Source organism: Lemur catta, chromosome 1 (genome assembly GCF_020740605.2).
Source record: "Lemur catta isolate mLemCat1 chromosome 1, mLemCat1.pri, whole genome shotgun sequence".
NCBI lineage: Eukaryota > Metazoa > Chordata > Mammalia > Primates > Lemuridae > Lemur > Lemur catta.
Window position 1 is genome coordinate 3,368,382 of NC_059128.1, and position 21,875 is coordinate 3,390,256.

At 40.0% G+C, this 21,875-nt stretch overlaps 1 protein-coding gene across 3 annotated transcripts in view; it reads left to right on the forward strand.

Annotated features, from left to right (window-relative positions):
• The first annotated feature begins 9,608 nt into the window (after nt 1–9,608).
• Nucleotides 9,609–21,875, forward strand: part of MOK (MOK protein kinase) — a 44,353-nt gene continuing 32,086 nt past the window's right edge. For 2 of the 3 annotated variants that reach the window (XM_045560305.1, XM_045560324.1), the window contains exon 1: nt 9,609–9,843. In XM_045560305.1, coding sequence (XP_045416261.1) covers nt 9,837–9,843 — 7 coding nt within the window. In that variant the 5' untranslated portion in view covers nt 9,609–9,836. The remainder of the gene's footprint in view (nt 9,844–21,875) is intronic. The other variant, XM_045560334.1, reaches the window with a different exon arrangement.

Below are 21,875 nucleotides of genomic sequence, written 5' to 3' on the forward strand. Positions count from 1 at the left end.
ACCCGGTACTTAGCTTCCACCAAGCCACCTACAAGGTTTCTAAGGCCACAATGGCCCGCGAGTGGAGAAGCGCCTCTTTGCTGGGTCCACAACGCTGCCTGCCTCCTGTTCGGCTCCTCCTGTGCCTGTCGTCTTCCTCATGGTCATCCCCATTGGCCGGACGAAGAAACTGAGGCCCAGGGGGCTTCAAGAAGAGGGGGGGGGGGCAGTGTCCTGCAGCGAATTGAAGGCTTTCACAGGGAAAATGCAAATTGCACAAAGGAGGCTGAACCTGGGAGTAAAAAGGTTTCAAACATTCCAACTCAATGCTATTTTTATTATCTGGGAATCCTTGCAGCATGGACACTTCGTGTATCAGGAGCCTTTAGTATGGTTAAATAAAGCTCAGAAAATACAGAAAACCGGACAAAGGAAAAAAGAACCACCGAATTCCCTACTGCTCAACAAACAACCGCCGCTGGGGTCTTGGCTTCCTTCCTACCATTTTTTTCTCACTGTACAGGTGTATTTAAAAATGTATGTTTGGAACCCAGAGCCTTGTTTAGAAGAATATAATTTTTTTAACTTGCTTTTTGTGCTTAATATTCTATCATAAGCATATCCCTAAGTAATTGCTAATGTTTCATTATTTTTTTCTTTTTTGTAAGCACTTTATCGTGTGAACAGAACATGTCATTTTAAATGGTTCTTCCATGTTTCATTGAGTGGATAAATCATAGCTTTCTCTCCTTTCTCTTTTTTTTAAACATCTGGGAAAATGTTTTCATTTTGCTGTCTCTCGTTAACTGAACACATGAATAAATCACATGGTACAAGGCAGAAGGGTTGAAATAGCCACTGATTGGGCAACAGACAGTACACACCCCAAAGTGACAGGGTCTGTAGGCCAAAAAAAAAAAAAAGGAGAAAAAAAATGCTAGGAAGACAAAACTCTACCATGTTCACGCCCCAGCCTGTAGGTTCCTGGGGCCTGTTGTTCTCTGAGAGGGCCTGACCGTGGTGTGCTGCCGTGGTCTTTGCAGCTCCAGGAGCACCGGAAGGGAGCACCAGCTTTTTCACACTGTCTGCTCCTCTGCTCTCACTACTCTAATAAACTGCTTCAGGTGATGCATCATCAGGGTTCCCTGTGGCAGCAGCAGACACCAAATGTAGCTGATCTTAACAGATTTTACTGAAAGAATGTCAGGCTGCTCACCCTACTGGAGGAATCCTAGAGGACCAGGTTTAGAAAAACTATCAAGACCCAACTCTCATTAAGCCTGGCAGTGCCCTGGCCCTGGGGAATCAGCTGTGAGTAAAAGAGATCTAATTCCTATGCTCACAAAGCTCACAGTTTAGCAAAGAAGACAGGTGTTAAAGTGAACAGGGAAGCTTAGGTGTTGTGCTGAGTGCACATCAACCGTGCTAGGAGGTGCGGCAAGTTTCCTGAAGTCTGGGACACTTAACTGTGTCCAAAGAACAAGGATGAATGAGTGCAGCCCAAAGGGTGTAAAGCCTACCCATGATGCAAGCATCCTGTCCATTTTTCTTACAGCTGAATGCCCAGAGCACACTGTCTGGCCTACACATGTTCAATAAACAGGAGTCAACTGGATGAATGAGTTAATTCAAAAATCATCTTACATTTTAAAACAGTCAGATCAAGTCATTTCTCTGTTCAAACTCTCTCCTTCTGGTCCAGCCCTAATAGTCCTGCCAGATTTAGCAAATAAAGCTTCAGAGCCTGGGGAGGTGGCTCACATCTGTAATCCTACCACTTTGGGAGGCCGAGGCAGGAGTATCACTTGAGGCCAGGAGTTCAGACCAGCCTGGGCAACACAGGGAGATTCTGTCTCTACAAGGAGTTAAAACAAATTAGCCAGACATGGTGCCATGTGCCTGTAGTCCTAGCTACTCTGGAGGCTGAGGCAGGAGGATCCCTCGAACCCAGGAGTTCCAGGTTGCAGTGAGCTGTGATCGTGCCACTGCTCTCCAGCCTGGGCTGAGGGAGGTGGGTTGGGCCGGCGCGGGGCAGTAAAGGTGAAGGCGAGGGTGAGGCCTGCAGGGCAGTGCAGTGCCACCCACAAGGGTGCCAAGGTGGGCTCTGGGAGTAGCAGAGCAGTTTTCTCCTCCAGACTTCCTCCACTTCTCACTCCATCTTACAGCTCTTCCTAGACAAGCAAATCCTAACTGTCATCCTTCAAGTTAGGAAAACACTAATTTATACATTAACTGAATTAAGTTACTGTGTGTGTGGAGAGGCTTCATGTGAGGCAACTACCTTGGATTTTAAACAGTCCATTTTCCTTAAACTCAACTTATGAAAGATGTCATCCTGTTTATAAATTGGAACCTTTGGTGTGACAATAAAGGCACACTATCAGTTTCCTAAGGTTGCCATAACAAAGCATCCTAAAGTAGGTGACTGATACAACAGAAATTTATTGTCTTACAGTTGTGGAGGCTGGAAGTCTGAGATCAATGTGTCAACAGGGCTGGTTCCTTCTGAGATTGTGAGCAGAATCTGTTCCAGGCTTCTGTCCTGGCTTCTGGTAATTTGCCAGCAATCCTGGAACTCCTGGGTTCAAGGGATCCTCCCACCTCTGGCCTTCCTTGGCTTGTAGAAGCATCACCCCGTCTCTGCCTCCATTTTCACACAGCGTACTCTCTGTGTGTCTGTATCTAAATTTCCTCTTTTTATAAGGATACCAGTCATATTGGACTAAGGCCCACCTTAATGACCTCATTTTAACTTATCTCTGTAAAGATCCAATTTCCAATTAAGGTCACATTTTGAGGTACTGGGGGTTAGGACTTCAAATCATTCGGGGGGGGGACACAATTGAACACATAATGCATACGCTTTTATTTATTCTCTGATTAAAGCTTTAACTTGTAAAACAGATCATAACAGATTAAATTCTAAGCAACTAGCCCATTTATAAGTTAAATTTAAATAAGCCTCATTAAATATTTATACATTTAATATATCTGATTTTCTTAAGTTCATCAAACATCCAATGAAGCTCTCTGAAAGTTAAAATATTGTATTTAGGAAAGTAAAAGAAATGCGTAGTTTAAAAGTCATATCACACTGAAAATTAGCATTCCTCTATCCCTCACCAAATCCAACTCCTCAGAAACAACCACGATGAACTTTCAAAGCAGCTTTTTCTGTTTTTTTACTCTCATAAATGTATTAATATGATTATACTGCTATTTCTTAATTTTTTTCAATTTTAGACATTATCTATTGACTCCCTTCTATGCCAAATGAGGAAATAGTTTTTTTTTTCCTTTTTTTTGGTTGTTTTTGAGACAGAGTCTTGCTTAGTTGCCCAGGCTTGAGTGCTGTGGCATCAACCTAGCTCGCAGCAACCTCCCCCTCAGACCCCCAAGCTCAAGCGATCCTCCTCCCTCAGCCTTCCAAGTAGCTGGGACTACAGGTGTGCACCACACCGACTAATTTTTTCTGTTTTTAGTTGCCCAGCAAATTTCTTTCTATTTTTAGTAGAAATGCGGGGGGTGGGGGGTGTCTTGCTCTTGCTGAAGCTGGTCTCGAACTCCTGACCTCAAGTGATCCTCCCGCCTCGGCCTCCCAGAGTGCTAGGATTACAGGTGTGAGCCACCACACCCAGCATAAATGATGACATAGTTCTTTTGCTAACATTTCCTCAACACACACTTCCTGTCTCCCATCATCCCCAAATAATAATGCTATCAATTTTTAGTTAAATCAATATTCAGTATTTATATTGTTATGACTATGTAAACATGGTTTTGAGCTGAGCCACATAGTATACCATAATTACATCCTTCTGTCTTTTCTTTTTCTTCCTTCCTTCCTTCCTTCCTTCCTTCCTTCCTTCCTTCCTTCCTTCCTTCCTTCCTTTCTTTCTTTCTTTCTTTCTTTCTTTCTTTCTTTCTTTTTCTTTCTTTCTTTCTTTTTTTTTTTTTTTGAAATAGGGTCTCACTCTGTCGCCCAGGCTAGAATGCAGTGCTGCAATCATAGCTCACTGCAGCTTCCAACTCCTGGGCTCAGGCAATCCTCCCACCTCAGCCTCCCAAGTAGCTGGAATTACAGGTGCACACCACCATTCCCAGCTAATTTTTTAAAAAATGCTTTGTAGAGACAGAGTCTCCCTATGTTGCCCAGGGTGGTCTGAACTACTACCCTTAAGCAATCCTCCCACCTCAGCCTCCCAAAGTGCTAGGATTACAGACATGAGTCACTGTGCCCCGCCTGCAATGTTTCTTGATTAGCCAACAAATATTAATTGAGCACCTGCCCTGTACCAGGCCCTAGGTTAGACTTTAGGCAAAAATCAACAAGCATTTGTATAGTGCATCACAGATATCTCATTTTATCTTGACTATGATCCTTTGTGTGGGTATTTTCATCTCCACTTTTCAGAAACGAGAAAACAATGGTACTGTAACTTGGCTGGGGTCACCTGGTGTGAGTCTCTCCCCTACTACTGTAAGAGCTGAATTTTAATTTTTTCTACTCTTTTTAAGGAAATCTTTTCTTACACTTAAAAAAATCTAAATATATTGCTATGAGTGCCTTTTTCTCAGAGACCTGCACAGATTCCTTCCTGGACTGAATTTTACCTATTTTTGCATCCACACTAGACCATGATCTCATTTTTAGTGCTTGGTTAACTACCATCCTTCATGTTAATTTCAATGACTAATGTTCCTGCTCCTCCTTAGTTCATATCCATGTTCAAATTTAGTTTGCTCTGAGATATCCTTATTATTTTCTAAAATGAATCTAATTTCTATTATCTTTAGGTAGATTTGCATTTTACCCACCTTACCAGTGTTAACATGTTTGAAATGTCTATACCCTAATTTTTCTAACTTCTGCCTGTTGCCTGGTTTGAATATTAATTAAGACGCTCAGCAGAAGGAAACAGGTTGTCTGCTAAATATAGCCTCATGGCTAAAATAATCCCTTGACATTGGAAAACAAGGAAAAACTAATGCTAAGATATGGGATGAACTGTCTGAGGAACAGTTTTAGAATGAGTCAAAAAGCTCAAGTGGCTATAATTAGGTAGTGTTCATGCAGAGTTTTAAAAGTGGAGCTCCAATATGCAGCCTGGTTCCATTTCACAAGCATCTCTTGAGCATGTAATACATGCTAAGCTGCTGCCCCTATGCATGCTGGGCAGGCCAGGGGCTCTGGGTGAAGGTCCTTCCTGGAGGAGCTCACAGCCTGTTGTTTCTTACTTGTCTGTCCATTTAGGGCTTGAGTGGTCCAGCTAAGCTTGTGACAAGACCACACAGCTGAAATCTAAGAGGGTTGACTGCTCTGCTGATGTTTGAGTGTATTTATCACCGGGAGAGAAGTTCCCTAGCAATCATTCTTTCTTTGTGAAACAGCATTTCCTATTTCATTTATAATTAAAGGAAGAATATGGAATTATCTAGGCCAGTGTTTCTCAAAATGTGGTGACTGGTACAATGGCAGCAGCACCTGGAATCTTGCTAGAGATGCAAATTCTTGACCTCCATCCCAGACTTACTGATTCAGAAACATGGGGAGTGGAGATCCTTGATCTTCCATCCTGGAGGCCATCCTCTCTACCCCACCTCCAGGTATGCTTGGAACCAGAGGGGCAGGTGGGGCTCAAGTTCAGCAGCCCCTGCTCACCTGCTAAATGCATTCACCTGTTCACCTATTTCATACACTCTGCCCTGCAGGGGAGATAAAAGACAAGTGAGGGGTCAAAGAGCTTAGAACCTACCCAGGTAGAAAAAAACTAATGTGCAAAAGACAGGGACAGAAAGATAAATGTGACAGAAGGGCAAGTCCCCAAATAAGGGGAAAGACCATAACAAGAGAAGAAGAGATAGATCGAATCCCAGTGGTCTGGAGAGATTTGATGTGGCTTCTCTGAGCCAGGAAAGATAGTACCACCAAAAATAATATACCAGCAATAATCACCCCTTATTTTTTAAATATTTTTATTGAGATAAAATTCACATAACATAAAATTTACTATTCTAACTATTTAACAGGTACAATCCAGTGGTTTTTAGTACACTCACAAAGCTGTGTGACCACCACCTCTATATAATTCCAGAACATTGTCATCATCCCCAAAAGAAACCCCAGACCTGTTTGCAGTCACTTCCCATTCCCCCATTGTCTCAACCCCTGGAAATCACTAATCTACTTTCTCTATATATAGATTTGCCTATTCTGGACATTTCCTATAAATGCATTCACAATAATATGTGGCCTTTTGTGTCTGGCCTCTTTCACTTAGCATAAGGTTTTTGGGACTCCTTAATGAAGTTTCATTTTGGGATGATGAAAATATTTTGGAACTAGACAGAAATGATGGTTGAACAACATTGTGAATGTACTAAATGCCACTCTTTTAAAGGGTTAATTTTATGTTTTGTGAGAGTTGCCTCAATTTTTTTTTTTAAGAGACACATTGCTTTGTGGGTTGCCCAGGCTGAAGTGCAGTGACTATTCACAGCTGCAATTGTTTGCACACTGCAGCCTCGAACTCCTGGGCTCAAGCAAGCCTCCTGTCTCAGCCTCTCAAGTGGCTGAGACTATAGTCACATGCCACTATGCCTGGCAATTTTTTTTAAAAGAAGTGAAAAATTTCCCTGTAATCCTAGCGCTCTGGGAGGCCAAGGCGGGAGGATCGCTCAAGGTCCAGAGTTTGAGACCAGCCTGAGCAAGAGCAAGACCCTGTCTCTACTGAAAACAGAAAGAAATTATATGGACAACTAAAAGTATATATAGAAAAAATTAGCCAGGCATGGTGGCGCATGCCTGTCTGTAGTCCCAGCTACTCAGGAGGCTGAGGCAGGAGGATTGCTTGAGCCCAGGAGTTTGAAGTTGCTGTGAGCTAGGCTAACACCACAGCACTCTAGCCCGGGCAACAGAGAGAAACTCTGTCTCAAAAAATAAAAAAAATAAAGAAGTGAAAAATTTCAAAGTATACCTCCTTTGACTCAGCAGTTCCACTTTAGGAATTCTGCCTAAGGGTCCATGTAAGCATATATGAAATGGTGTATTTACAGCACTGGTCACTGCAGCAATGTTTGAAAGATCAATTACAGACATCCTAGATGTCTGTCAGTAGGGGACAAGTTAGAAAAGGGAGCTACAGCTGGGCACGGTGGCTCACACCTGTAATCCTAGCACTTTGGGAGGTCAAGGATGGGAGGATTGCTTGAGCCAAGGAGTTCAAGGCTACATTAAGTTATGGTCGTGCCACTGCACTCCAGCCTGGGTGACAGAGGGACCTGTCTCTAAAAAAAACAAGGCGGGGGAGCTACAAGAATAAGTTATCTCTTATAACATAGGTTGACTACAGGGAGGGGATTTTTAGTGCTTTCTGTTTTTATTATTTTTGAATCTTGAATCATGTGAATGTATTATATATTTTAAAATTATATGAAAAACATTATTTGAGGAAGAGGAAATAACCTTCTAAAGAAAAACCATTGTGGGCACAAAGGTATGAGAAGAAGGGAAGGCAGGAGGATGGTGTAGGCAAACACTTAAGGCCTATCTGGATTCATCTTGTAAATGACAGGTACTTGAGGGGCTTGGCTTTACAAACCTTGGCTGAGATAGGGACCCAGAGACAGTAGGTCTGGGACTGGGTGAAAGAGTGGGAGGTTAGCTTTGGAAGCATTAAGTGTTCATTTGCTGGGGAGAGGGCTTTGCAGGGCTTAGAGAAGAGAAAGCTTCCAGCCAGAGAAGGAAAGGTAAGTTTTCCATATACAGTTCCTTGAATTGTATCTCTTTTGCAGTTTCTCTTTGAATTAGAAGAGGTCTTTTATATATTAAGGAATTTTGCCCTTAGTCACATATATTACAATTTTCCACTTTTTATTTGTTCTTTGACATTTTTCTAGTGTCAAAAAGACAAAATCACAACAAATTTAGTTATGGAGTAAATTGGCTTTTATTAGTGATATGTCACAAATGGGTGCAGCCTCCATTATACAAAATAGAATGAGAGCTCCCATTGGGCAGTGGCAGAACAGTGGGGTTTGTAAGGTGGGAACAATAGAAAAAAAGTTAATTGGTTAATGTAAGGTTACGTCAGGTTACTTTTCTTAGTAAGGGTAAAAGCAGAAGGGACCTTTTTATTACAATGACTCAGGTATACAGGAACCTCTTGTTTTCAGGAAAAACTGTTCTGTTTTGGGATCTATCCACATCCTTAAAGTTTCATTTTGATTACATGGCATTTAGCATGAGTGATTCCATTTTGGTTTGGTCTGGTCTGGGACTTAGCACAGGAGCTCAGACCAAAACAATGACCTGCCATAATTTTTGTTTAATACTAGTATTTTTTTTAACCAGAATGAAATTTAAAATTTCATGTTGTTATGTTTCAATTTATTCCTGAATGGCTTCTTTATCTTACCACATAATATCCAGTGTCCATGCAAGTGTGAAAAGGGAATTTATATATAGACCTCTATGTGTATTGGTACAGTGTTGTTGGAGAGTGATTTAATAGTAACCCACATTTAAATTGTAGATGCCTTTTAACCTATTGACTCCTAGAGAAACAGTCACAGTCGTGCTTAAAGATATGCACAAGGACAGTTTCTGAAGTATTGTTTGTAATAGTAAAAAAATAGGAAGCATCTATAGCGAAATGGTTACAAAATGAGGATACTCTGCAGCAATCGGCCTTGCTCAATAAATAAATAAATAAAGAGGATATACCATACCATGTAATATTCTGCAGCACTTAAAAAGCATAGAGTAGCTCCCCAGGTGTGGTGGAGAAGATAGGGAGGATCACTTGTGCCCAGGAGTTCCAGTCCAGCCTGGGCAACACAGCAAGACCCTGTCTTTCTTTTCTTTTTTTAAAGCATAGAGTAGCTCTATATGTGCTAATACTAAAAGATGACTATGGTATAGTAAGTGAAAAAACACAAATTATTGAAGAGTATCTGTAATTTTCAATTATGGGAAAATCTGAAATTCTGAAAAGATGCCACCCAACTATTGCCAGTCTCTTTTTCTGGGGAGGAAAGGGAGTGAGATGGAGGGAAGAATTTTGAAGGGATTATTTCAAATTTTACACTATATTTTCCTTTTCTTTTTCTTTCTTCCTTTTTTTTTTTTAAATAAACACATTTTACTTATTTAATTTCAAAAAATAAAAGAATACTCTGGTTTCTCTTCAGATTTTATAAATCCACTAGAATGTAAGTTTCAAGAAGTCAGGGACCTTGTCTACACTGTTTTCCTTTATATCCCCAATGCCTGCAACAATGCCTGGTGCAAAATACTTGCTTGTTAAATTAAAAACAAAAACTTACAAATTTACTGGGCAATCGCTATGAAGCAGATGTTAAACTGTAGGATGAGATTGCAAAGAACAGGCATCAGTTGACAATTCAGTGCTAAAGCTCACATGCCCAGTTAAAGCTCGAGACTACCTTCTGCACTTTGGGTTGCAAACCGCTAAGTTCTCAGGACAGCCAGCCAGGCGAACGTCGCCTATTAGCGAAGGCGGGGAATTGAGGTACAGTATTTAAATTTTAAGCGGCGAGGGAGGTTGCTTAGCAACCCGGTTGAAGAGACCGGCTGCACTGCGCGTGCGTACATAGGCGGGGCTTTCTGCGCACGCGCAGGAGACGGCCTCCGGGCGTTCAGGGCCTGACGGTTGCTAGGGTGACAGAGACACAACATGGCGGCCGGATCCTAACGCTCTCCATCCAGGGACCCTCGCGGAGGTCCTAGTGCCGGACCCCGCCTCAAGGAAGTGGAAGACAGGGGGTCATCCTTCCTGACTCTTTCTTTTCCTTCCAGTGTCGGCAAGGGGTTGTCGCCGGCTTCCGCATCTAGGATGAAGAGTGAGTGGGCCAGGGAGGGGCGGGGACGAGAGCGAGAGTGGCGGGGGCTGGAGGGGTTCGGGGACCCTGAGGGGGCTTTGGGGCCCGAGGGGCGGGGCCGGTCGGCAGCCGCTCGGCAGGCCGGGGAGAGGCGCCGCGTGTGGCCCCCAATCCTCTTCGGCTGTGAGAAGCCGGCGCCCCCAGTGGGGAGCTCGAGGGGTTCGGGGCCGGTCTGGGAACTTTGGGGTCTCAGAGCGCCGACCCGAGTTCCCGAGTCCCGCTTAGCCCTGTTTTGGGTTTGGTACGTGGTTGTTATGTTGGAGTTTGAAAGTTGGTTATGATTTTTTTTTCTTTAAATGGTGGATTGAACCTGACATTCTTTTCTTGAACATTGCAGTAGTGTAATGAGCGCTTATAGTGTGGGTCCTTGCCTTTTAATGACATCGGTTTAGTGTACAATTGAGAGCAAAGCTGGGCTGTGTATTTTATTTTTTGGATCAAGCAGTAGTGTTTTTGTAGGAACTATGTTTATAGAAACTTTGAAGCAACGTTTTAGTGAAATTAAAAGCTGTTAATTAGAAGTTGGGAAATGTAGTCCTGGAAAATGTAACGGGTAAAAAAATTTACCTGTGGTTGGATTTGTGGATTATTAACAATCATAGTGCAGCCAACTAGATTTTTTTTTTTACATTACTGAGCAAATATAATTATCGATTGTGGTTGTGAGCCCGAGGTGCAGAAAAATTCTGATTTCCTTTGCTGTGAAAAGATTAAATTATGTTAGGAGCAGTTATAATGTTAAATTTGCATTGTGTCCTAATTGTCATTTGGTAATTAGCATATGCTGTAACTTGCATAACAGATATTTAAAATAATTCATCTCATTCACCCTTTACAAGGCATTTTTATTTTCTTTTGTTGGATATTGTTTACATGTTTATCTTTTTCATTAATGCACTGCAAAGCGTAGTTAGAATACATGGTCTACAAAAGGCTTACAGTTTTACTTGCAGTGTAGACTTAGTACAGTATAGTAAAACTTAGTACAATACTGTACATATTTTGTACTAATTCATTTTTTCCTCCCATCTGGTTTATTTTGAAAATTTTCAAATGTACAGGAAAGTTATAAGAATAGTACATTGAATATTTATAAATCCTTCACCTATATACACCATTTTGCCTTACTGTTTTTTTTTTTTTCTTTTTGAGACAGAGTCTCACTCTGTTGCCCAGGCTAGAGTGCCATGGCGTCAGCCTAGCTCACAGCAACCTCAAACTCCTGAGCTCAAGCAATCCTCCTGCCTCAGCCTCCCAAGTAGCTGGGACTACAGGCATGCGCCACCATGCCCGGCTAATTTTTCTATATATATTTTTAGCTGTCCATATAATTTCTTTCTACTTTTCAGTAGAGACGGGGTCTCGCTCTTGCTCAGGCTGGTCTCGAACTCCTGAGCTGAAACAATCCACCTGTCTCGGCCTCCCAGAGTGCGAGGATTACAGGCGTGAGCCACCGCGCCCAGCCCATTTTGCTTTACTTTTTGTGCTCACTTTTGCTTTGGTGTTTTTACTCTCTCTAATTTATACATTTATTTTCATGGAACCTTTTGAGAGTTAGTTGTAGACATCATGACACTTCATCACTAGTAATTCAGCAAGTATCTGCTAGGAACAAGGACATTCTCCTATATAATCACAATACAAATAACATATTTAGGAAATTTAATGTTGATACAATAGTTATCTGATATACAGTTTATATTTCAGTCTTTCCATTTATCCTGATAATGTCTGTTACAGGTGTTTTTATTTTTTCCAGGATCCCATCAAGAATCACAAATTGCATTTTTTTGTCATATCTCTTTGGTTATTTTTAATCTGGTACAATGCCCCTGCCTTTTGTGTCTTTCATAACAACTACATTTAAAAAGAATAGAGCCCAGGTGTTTTCCATAATGTCTCTCAGTTTGGATTTGTTAATTGTTTCATCATGATTAGCTTTAGCTTAAATATTTTTGTCAGGAATATGTTAGAGGTGACGTTGTGTCTTCGTCAGTGTGTCCTTTCCATAGTGCACAATGTCAGCTCATTGTGATTTTGGTGATGTCAGATTTATTTGATCATTCCGTTTATCTACCTTTTCTTCTTAAACCCTTCGTATGCCCATACCTGGAGGCAACCTTTTTTTTTTTTTTTTTCCTGACGTGGTCTTGCTCTGTCACCCAGGCTAGAGTGCAGTGGCACAGTATAGCTCACTGCAGCCTCAAACTCTTGCACTCAAGAGATCCTCCTGCCTCAGCCTCCAGAGTATCTGGGACTACAGGTGCATCTCACCATATCCAGCTAATTTTTTTCATTTTTTAGAGACAGGGTCTTACTATGTGAGGCAGCCATTCTTACCAATGTCCTATGTCTGTCTGTCTGTCTGTCTGTCTGTCTCTCTCTCTCTCTCTATATATATATATAAATGTGTTCCTGTCCCTCCCTGTTTAAAAGACTAAAGTTATATGCACATATATAGAAGCATGTATATATGTATGTATAAAATTTGCATTTATGATTTATATCTTTTAAACTTGTGTGTTTTTAAAATATATTAGGTATTATTTAATATATTCTTTTAGATGGTCATTTTGGTAGCTTTTTGGAGACAGAGTCTTGTTCTGTCATTCTGGCTAGAGTACGTGGTGTCATCATAGCCCAGTGTAACCTCAAACTCCTGGGCTCAAGCGATCCTCCTGCCTCAGCCTCCCAAGTAGCTGGAACTACAGGCATGCACCACCACGCCTGGCTAATTTTTCTATTTTTTGTAGAGACAGGGTCTCATTCTTGCTCAGAGCTGGTCTCAAACTCCTGTGCTAACCAATCCTCCTGCCTCGGCCTCCCAGAGTTCTAGGATTACAGATGTGAGGCACCGTGCCCAGCCAGTAATGACATCTTTATTCTCCCTTTCTTCCTTCTACCTTAAGATCCATCCTAAAAATTAGTGTAACCTTTTATCCCCATTTTAAGTCCTGATCATTAATTAAATGCTTTACAAATAGTTAACAGTAGAGAGAATATTCCTGAATAGGAAATCACAGAGGTAGAGTCAAGGAAGTAGAATGAACAGGAAAAGTGAGTAATGGTGAAATTGGATCCATAGCTTGGGGTCAGAGTGGGGCCGGGAATGCTAGCTAGATTATCATGGGGGTCTTTATTTTAGGATTTTCTAGATATATTTTCTTATTTGTTTTCTAGGCAATGCCTACATGTTTAGGGATGTATTATCATTCTGTAGAGTATCCCTGTCCTCCTCTTTATTTTGCATCATTTGCAATAGTAGGGAGCAAGGAGTAACACAGTGTAGTTGTTAAGAGCGTGGGCCTGGGAGCCAGGCAGACATGATGGCAGCTTCAGGCAAGTTACTGACCTTTTTTCCTTATGCTAGTTTTCTTTGTTGTTCCAGTTATCTATTATTGCTACGTAACAAATAACTGGAATTTAATAACTTAAAATAATAACAATCAATCTCTTTCATGGTTCTTTGGGTTGCCCAGACTCAACTAGGCTGGTCCTACTTGGAGTTTCTCATGAATTTGCAGTCAAATGGTAACTAGAGCTACAGTCATCCTAAAAGTTTCCTCATTCACATGTCTGGCAGTTGATGCAGTCTGTCCAGTGGTAACTCAGCTTGGGCTGTCAGCTGGAACACTACATGAGGTCTCTCAGTGTGGTTTGGGCTTCCTCACAACATGGCAGTTGGGTTCTGAAAGTGAGCATCCTAAGAGTATGAGCTAGAAGCTATTAATATGTTACCTTTTCTGACTTAGTCTCAGAAGTGGCATAGTGTCACTTCTATAGTCTTCCGAATTCAAAGGAAGGGAAATAGATCCCACATTTTTTGTTGTTCAGAGATTGGGTCTCGCTCTATCACCCAGGCATGAGTGCAGTGGCACAATCGTAGCTCACTGCAGCCTCAAACTCCTGGGCTCAAGCAATCCTCCTGCCTCAGCCTCCCGAGTAAATGGGACTACAGGCACACAGATCTCACCTCTTACTGGAGCAGTGTCAAAGACTCATTGTAAAATGAGCCTGCGGGATGGGATATCCAGAGGTTGCTATCTTTGGAAAACAAAATCTTCCACACTCATCTTTAAAAAGGGATAATAATACCTATCTTACAGGATTATTTCAAAGGTTAAATGAGATAATCTATGTAAAGCTCATAGCATAGCGTCTGTTACATGGTAAATTGTGAATTTATTATTATTTGCTTTCCCGGTGGATAGAAGACAGAGATATAAAAAGGGAAAGAATGAAAACCTTGGTCAGATCCCTACTTTGAAAAGTTTTGCCTTTAATCTAATTGGAGAACCAATTTTTTTCCTATCTGAACTTTTTAATGGATTATTCAAAGTATACCTATAAAAAGAGAAAAAAATTACATATTCTGAAGGTGGTAACAGTTTGCTGTTATATCGAGAGAATTAAAAAAAATTATCTGTTGCAGTTGGAGTGAGGTTTAAGCTTTGTCTTTCTTAAATGTCAGTGTTTTCATAGAATCAAGGTTGCACAGTACCTCAAATCCGTTTTCATCTTCTCCTTCTTAGTGTGCCTGTCACCTTCTGTTTTTATAAATAGATGCATCAATTAGCAACTTTTTCTCTAGAAATTAAAACAAAATGAAGTAAAAGTAATACTGGCTTTGTGATAAATTCAAACAGTAGAAGGTTTTAAGTTAGTCTGAGGACCCTCCCCTACTTGGCACAGTCAATCCTGGTTAACATTTTCTTAGATGTACATCCATAAATTTTCTATGCATATTTTCTGCATGTGTGTATATGTGTGTGTGTGTGTGTGTGTGTATATATAGTGAGAGAGACAGAGAGATTAAGTATGAAATGTCCAGTTTCCTTAAGTACTAAGTTTGACAGTTGATATCTCTGACATTTCACTGACACTTCTTGTTTTATGTTTATTGTGAAGATACATCCTCAGTCTTCCAAATACATATTTTGGCTTATGATTATCTTTCAAATTTTTTAGAGCGATTTTTGTGAAACCATGGATAAGTAAAAAATTCGTGTTATTTTCAAATATGAGTCTGTCATGGAACCAATGCAGCGCAGACAGCTCAAACGAAATATCAACTAAGTGTTTGGGAAGGATGTGGCTGATGAACGCACAGTACGTTGATGGTTTCAGAAGTTCTGTTCTGGTGATTTTAATCTCAAAAATGAGCCACATGGGCAACCTGATACCAAGGTGAATAAAGATGAGCCGAAAGCTGTAGTGGAAGTGAATCCATCTCAACCTACACGTGAATTAGCAGCAAGGTTTGACATTACTATTCCAACAAAATTGGACCATTTGAAACAAATTGGCAAGGTAGAGAAGCTGGATAGATGGGTACCATATGAATTAAACGAGTGTCAGCAGAGAAATTTTCTTGAAGCTTGCCTTTCTCTGCTGTCACGACATAAAGGGAACCATTTCTACACCGTATTGTAATGTGTGATGAAAAATGGATTCTTTTTGACAATCACAAGCGTTCACAATGGTTGGATAAAGATGAAGTATTAAAACACACAGTCCAACACCGACTATTCATCAAAAAAAGCTAATGGTGTCTGTTTGGTAGTCCAGTGCTGGTATTATCCACTACAGCTTCATGAAGCCTGGTCAATCAATTACAGTGGATGTGTACTGCAGCCAATTAGATGAAATGATGAGGATGCTTGCGATTAAACAACCGAGATTGGTCAATAGAGACAGGCCAATCCTCTTGCAAGACAATGCTCGACTACATGTCACACAAATAACGATGCTCAAACTATAGCAACTGGACTTGGACACACTCTGTCATTCACTGTATTCACCAGACGTTGCACCAACTGACTACCACTTCTTCCAGACTTTGGACCACTTCTTGCAAGGAAAAATATTCAATTCTCAACAAGCTGTGGAAAACACCTTTCATGATTTCACCGCCACTCGCTCTCCAGGCTGCTTCACTGCTGGCATAAACAAACTAACGTTAAAATAGCAAAACTGTCGAAAGTTTAGGTGCATACTTTGATTAATTGTACTACTTCTTGTTTGAGGTAAAATAAACTAAACTTTTGATTCAGAATTGGACATTTCATATTTAATGACTGTGTGTGTGTGCGTGTGTGCGTGTGTGTGTGTATGTGTTACACACACATCTATTTTATATATTTTCTCTGTGCATGTATATGTATATGAATATGTGGTTGTTTCTTAAATACCCCAAACTAAATGGAATTATATTAAATGTATTGTATTATCACTTGCTTGTACATTGTATTATAACCCTTGCTAGGATGAGGCTTCAGTGAGGATGTTTGGATGTAGATCTTTGAATAATTCTTAAGGTTTATCAGTGGCATACATTCCCAGAAGTGGACTTACTAGGTTAATGAGTGTAATTTAAATTAATAAATTTTATGCATTTTAAAATAATTTTATGTCCTTTTGTGTTTTCATGATGCTTAGAAACTCAGGGCATGATTTTTCTCACTATACCAAGTACTTAATTGGGTACAACTCTCTTCATTGAAGATTCCTAACCTTGTTTTATTAGTTTGGCTTGAACCACTTAATCTCTCCAAGAGAATGGAAATTAGAAAGAAGCAGAATTCTTTTTCCTTGCAAACTCTAGTTGTATTTAGCAATTAACCTCCCCCAATTCTTTTCATCCCTCTACTGGTGAAGCCACATAGCTCTGATGCATATCACTATCCTTGGTTAAGAACTTTACAAGCAACACATGAATAAAAATGTTTGGACTTGAACGTGACAAGTTTTGCATTTCACAAAAAGTGAATTTGACCTCCACTTGCACATGTTAAATGAGGCTTGAATTCCACTTAAACAAACAAGGCTTGGTTTTTTTTTGTTGTTGTCTTTTTTTTTTTTGAGACAAAGTCTTTCTCTGTTCCCTGGGCTAGAGTGCTGTGGTGTCAGCCTAGCTCAAACTCAGCAACCTCAAACTCCTGGGCTCAAGCGATCCTTCTACCTCAGACTCCTGAGTAGCTGGGACTACAGGTGTGTGCCACCATGCCCGGCTAATTTTTTTCTATATATTTTTAGTTGTCCAGATAATTTCTTTCTATTTTTTTAGTAGAGATGGGGGTCTCACTCTTGCTCAGACTGGTTTCGAACTCCCGAGCTCAAACAATCCGCCAGCCTCGGCCTCCCAGAGTGCTGGGATTACTGATGTGAGCCACCGCACCTGGCCTTGGAATAGTCTTAATACTAAAATAATATTATTCCATTGTCCTAAGGTTTTTAAAAAAAATTTTTGTTTTGAGACAGAGTTGTACTCTGTTGCCCAGACTGAAGTACAGTGGCACGATCGTAAATCACTGCAACCTCGAACTCCAGAGCTCTATCGATCTTCCTATCTCAGCCTCCTCAGCTGGCACTGCAGGTGCATGCCACTGTGCCCAGCTAATCTTTAAATTTTTGTAGAGATGGGGTCTTGCTATGTTGCCTTGGCTAGTCTTAAACTCCTGGCCTCCTGTCTTGGCCTTCCACAGTGCTGGGATTGTAGTTGTGAGCCACCGTATGTGGTCCTTTTGTTGTTTTTGTTGTTATTTTTTATGTTTTTTCCCCCTCTGTTTTGGTGTAATGCATTTTATCTCCAACTTTTATAAGTTGCCAGGACTAAGTAATATTAGTGTTACTGTCAGCCCTTCCCAGAGGTGTTTCATTCTGGACAAGGAAGCCAACTGGGAAATAGGATGGAGACCTGTTTTGGAAAACCAATAGAGGCTCTCTCTTGGAGAACAGGCATCTGTCTTCCTGTTAGGGGAACTGTTGAGGAGGTGACCTCTATCCTTTGGTTTTCATTTAAGAGAATTGTTTTAGTCTGTTTCAGTTGTAAGGACCAGGGAGTCTCATTATACCTCACAGTATCGAGGTACTATAACAGTTGATTAAGGGGGGGCTTGAGAATTGGAAAACTCAAGTACAGGAAGGAATTGGTCATCTTAGGAACTAGAGCAGTATTGAAAGCAGTTCATTTGGACCTCAGCAATAGAGCTTTGTAAACACAAGTGTTCTGCTGTTAATAGGATTTCTCAGTCTGTTTTTCTTTGTGCCTTTCCCTGAATATATTGTTTACTGTGTATCTTTTCTGTTCCTCACACTTTTTGCTTATTTCTAACTCTGGCTTTTTTATCTAATTTTTTATTGGAGTATAACATAATACATAAAACTGCATAACTTATATTTACGTGTACAGCTTGGTGAATTTTCACAAAGTAAGCATGTCCATGTAACCTACTTCCAGATCAAGAAACAGAATATGACCAGTAGAATGTGCCCTTGGGCCCGTTCCAGTCACTTCGCTCCCCAAGGGTAACCGTATTCTGATTTGTCTGTTTTGACAGCTTTATTGAGATATAATATACATACTATAATATAAAGTTAACCAATTTATGTATTTATTTTGTTTGGTTTTTAAATTTTTATTTGAATAGATTTAGGAAATACAAGTAGTTTTTTGATACATGGTTGAAGTGTATAATGGTGAAGTCAGGGCTTTGAGTATACTTATCATCCAAATAGTGTATATTGTATACCATAGTAATTTTTGATCCCTTGCTCCCCTTCACCCTCCCTCCTTATGAGTCTCCAGAGTCCATTATTCACTCTGTATGACCATGTATACCCATTGTTTAGCTCCCACTTATAAGTCAGTACATGCAGTATTTGTTTTTCCATTTCTGAGATACTTCATTTAGGATAATGGCTTCCGGTTCCATCCAAGTGGTTGCAAAAGACATTATTTCATTCTTTTTTATGGCTGAGTAGTATTCCATGGTATGTATATACCATATTTTCTTTATCCACTCATCAGTTGATGTGCACTTAGGTTGATAACATATCTTTGCAATTGTGAATTATGCTGAGATAAACATATGAGGGCATGTACCTTTTTGAAATAACTTCTTTTCCTTTGGGTAGATACCTAGTAGTGGAATTGCTGGATTGAATGGTACGTCTGCTTTTAATTCTTTGAGGAATCTCCATACTGTTTTCCCTAGAGGTTGTACTAATTTATATTTCTACCAACAGTGTATAAGCATTCCCTTTTCACTGCATCCACACCAACATCTATTGTTTTTTGACTTTTTAGTAATAGCCATTCTGACTGGGGTAAGGTAACTCATTGTGATTTTAATTTGCATTTCCCTGATAATTAGCAATGTTGAGCATTTTTTCATATGCTTATTGGCCATTTGTATATCTTATTTTGAAAAATGTCTGTTCATGTCTTTTGCCTACTTTTTAAAGGGGTTATCTGTTTTTTTCTTGCTGATTTGTTTGAGCTCCTTATAGATTCTGGATATTCGTCTTTTGTTAGATGCATAGTTTGTGAATATTTTCTCCCATTCTGTAGGTTGCCTATTTACTATGTTGATTATTTCTTTTGCTGTGCAGAAACTTTTTAGTTTGATTAAGTCCCATTTATTTATTTTTGTTGTTGTTGTATATGCTTTTGGGGTCTTGGTCATAAATTCTTTGCCTAGACCAATGTCCAAAAGAGTTTTTCGTAAGTTTTCTTCTAGAATTTTTATGGTGTCCGGTGCTACATTTAAGTCTTTAATCCATCTGGAGTTAACTTTTGTATATGGTGAGAGGTAGCAATCTAGTTTAATACTTCTGTCATGTGGCTGTCCAATTTTCCCAGTACCATTTATTGAATAGGGCATCTTTTCCCCAGTGTACATGTTTGTCTGCTTTGCTGAAGATAGTTGGTTGTAGGCGTGTGAGGGTTTTTGTTTATTTCTTTGAGACAGGATGTTGCTCTGTTGCCCAGGCTAGAGTGCAGTGGCATCATCATGGCTTATTGCAACCTCAAATTACCAGGCTCAAGCAATCTTCCTGCCTAAGCCTCCCAAGTAGCTGGGTGTGCCACCATGCCCTGCTAATTTTTGTATTTTTTTTTGTAGAGATGAGTTTCTCACTATGTTACCCATGCTGGTCTCACATTCCTGGCTTGAGGTAGTACTCTTGCCTTGACCTCCCAAAGTACTGGGATTACAGATGTGAGCCATCGTGCCCAGCTGGTATGTGATTTTGTTTCTCAGTTCTCTATTCTGTTCCATTGATCTATGTGTCTACTTTTATACCAGTACCATGCTGTTTTGGTTTGTATATCCTTGTAGTATAATCTGAAGTTAGGTACTGTGATGCCTCCAGATTTGTTCTTTTTGCTTAGGACTGCTTTGGCTGTTGAGACTCTTTTTTGAGTCTGTATGAAATTTAAGATTGTTTTTTCTAATTCTGTGAAAAATGACATTGGTATTTTGATGGGAATTACATTGAATCTGTAAATCACCTATGGACATTTTAACAATATTGGTTCTTCCAATACATGAGCATGGGATGTTTTTCCATTTGTTTGTGTCATTCATCAGTGATTTCTTTCATTAGTGCTTTGTAGCTCTCCTTGTAGAGATCTTTTACCTCCTTGGTTAAGTGTAATATATTCCTAGGGTTTTTTTTTCTTTCTTTCTTTTGTTTTGTTGTGTTGCAGCTATTGTAAATGGTATTGAGTTCTTTCTTGATTTGATTCTTAGCTTGACTGTTTTTAATGTATAGAAATGCTACTGATTTGTGTACATTAATTTTATTACCTGAGACTTTACCAAGTTTATTTATCAATTCTAGGAGTCTTTTGGAGGAGTCTTTAGGGTTTTCTAGATCTAAGATCATATGAATCGGGCGCGGTGGCTCACGCCTGTAATCCTAGCACTCTGGGAGGCTGAGGCGGGTGGATTGCTCGAGGTCAGGAGTTCGAGACCAGCCTCAGCAAGAGCGAGACCCCGTCTCTACTAAAAATAGAAAGAAATTATATGGCCAACTAAAAATCTATATAGAAAAAATTAGCCGGGCATAGTGGTGCATGCCTGTAGTCCCTGCAACTTGGGAGGCTGAGGCAGTAGGATCGCTTAAGCCGAGGAGTCTGAGGTTGCTGTGAGCTAGGCTGACGCCACGGCACTCATTCTAGCCTGGGCAACAAAGCGAGACTCTGTCTCAAAAAAAAAAAAAAAGATCATATGATAGGCAAACAGGGATAGTTTGACCTCCTCTTTCCTGATTTGGATTCCCCATTATTTCTTTCTCTTGCCTGATTGCTCTGGCTAGGACTTCCAGTACTATGTTGAATAGAAGTGGTGAAAGTAGACATCTTTGTCTTTTCCCAGTTCTTAGAGAAAATGCTTTCAATTTTACCCCATTCAGTATGATGTTGGCTGTGGGTTTGTCATATATGGCTTTTATTTTTTTTCAGGTATGTTCCTTCTGTGCCTAATTTGTTGAGTTTTTATCATGAAAGGGTGCTAGATTGTATTGAATGCTTTTTTTGCATCTATTTTGTTTTTAATTCTGTTTATGTAGTGAATCACATTTATTGATTTACATATGTTTAACCATCCTTGCCTCCCTGGGATGAAACCCACTTCATTGTGGTAAATTATTTTTTTTGATGTGCTCTTGGGATCAGTTTGCTAGTATTTTGTTGAAGACTTTTACATCCATGTTCATGAAAGATATTGATCTGTGATTTTCTTTTTTTTTCTTTTCTTTTCTTTTCTTTTCTTTTGTTTTTTTGGTGTGTCCTTTTCTGGCTTTGGTATCAGAGTGATACTCACCTCTTAGAATGAGTCAGGGAGGATTCCCTTCTCTTCAATGTTATGGAACAGTTACAATAGCATAGGTACCAGTTCTTTGTAGGTCTGGTAGAATTTAGCTGTGAATCCATCTAGTCCTGGGCTTTGGGGGGGATGAGCTTTTTTGCTACTGATTCAATCTCACTACTCGTTATTAGTCTGTTTGGGATTTCTGTTTCTTCCTGATTCAAGCTTAGAAGGTTGTGAAGTTCATCCATTTCAGTGTTTTTGGTTTTCAGTGTATATCATTCAGTGGTTTTTAAGGCTATTTATTAAGTCTTATAACTATCACCACAATCTAATGTTTAAACATTTTCATCATCCCAGAAAGAAACCTGTTAACCATTAGCAATTATTCCCCATTTA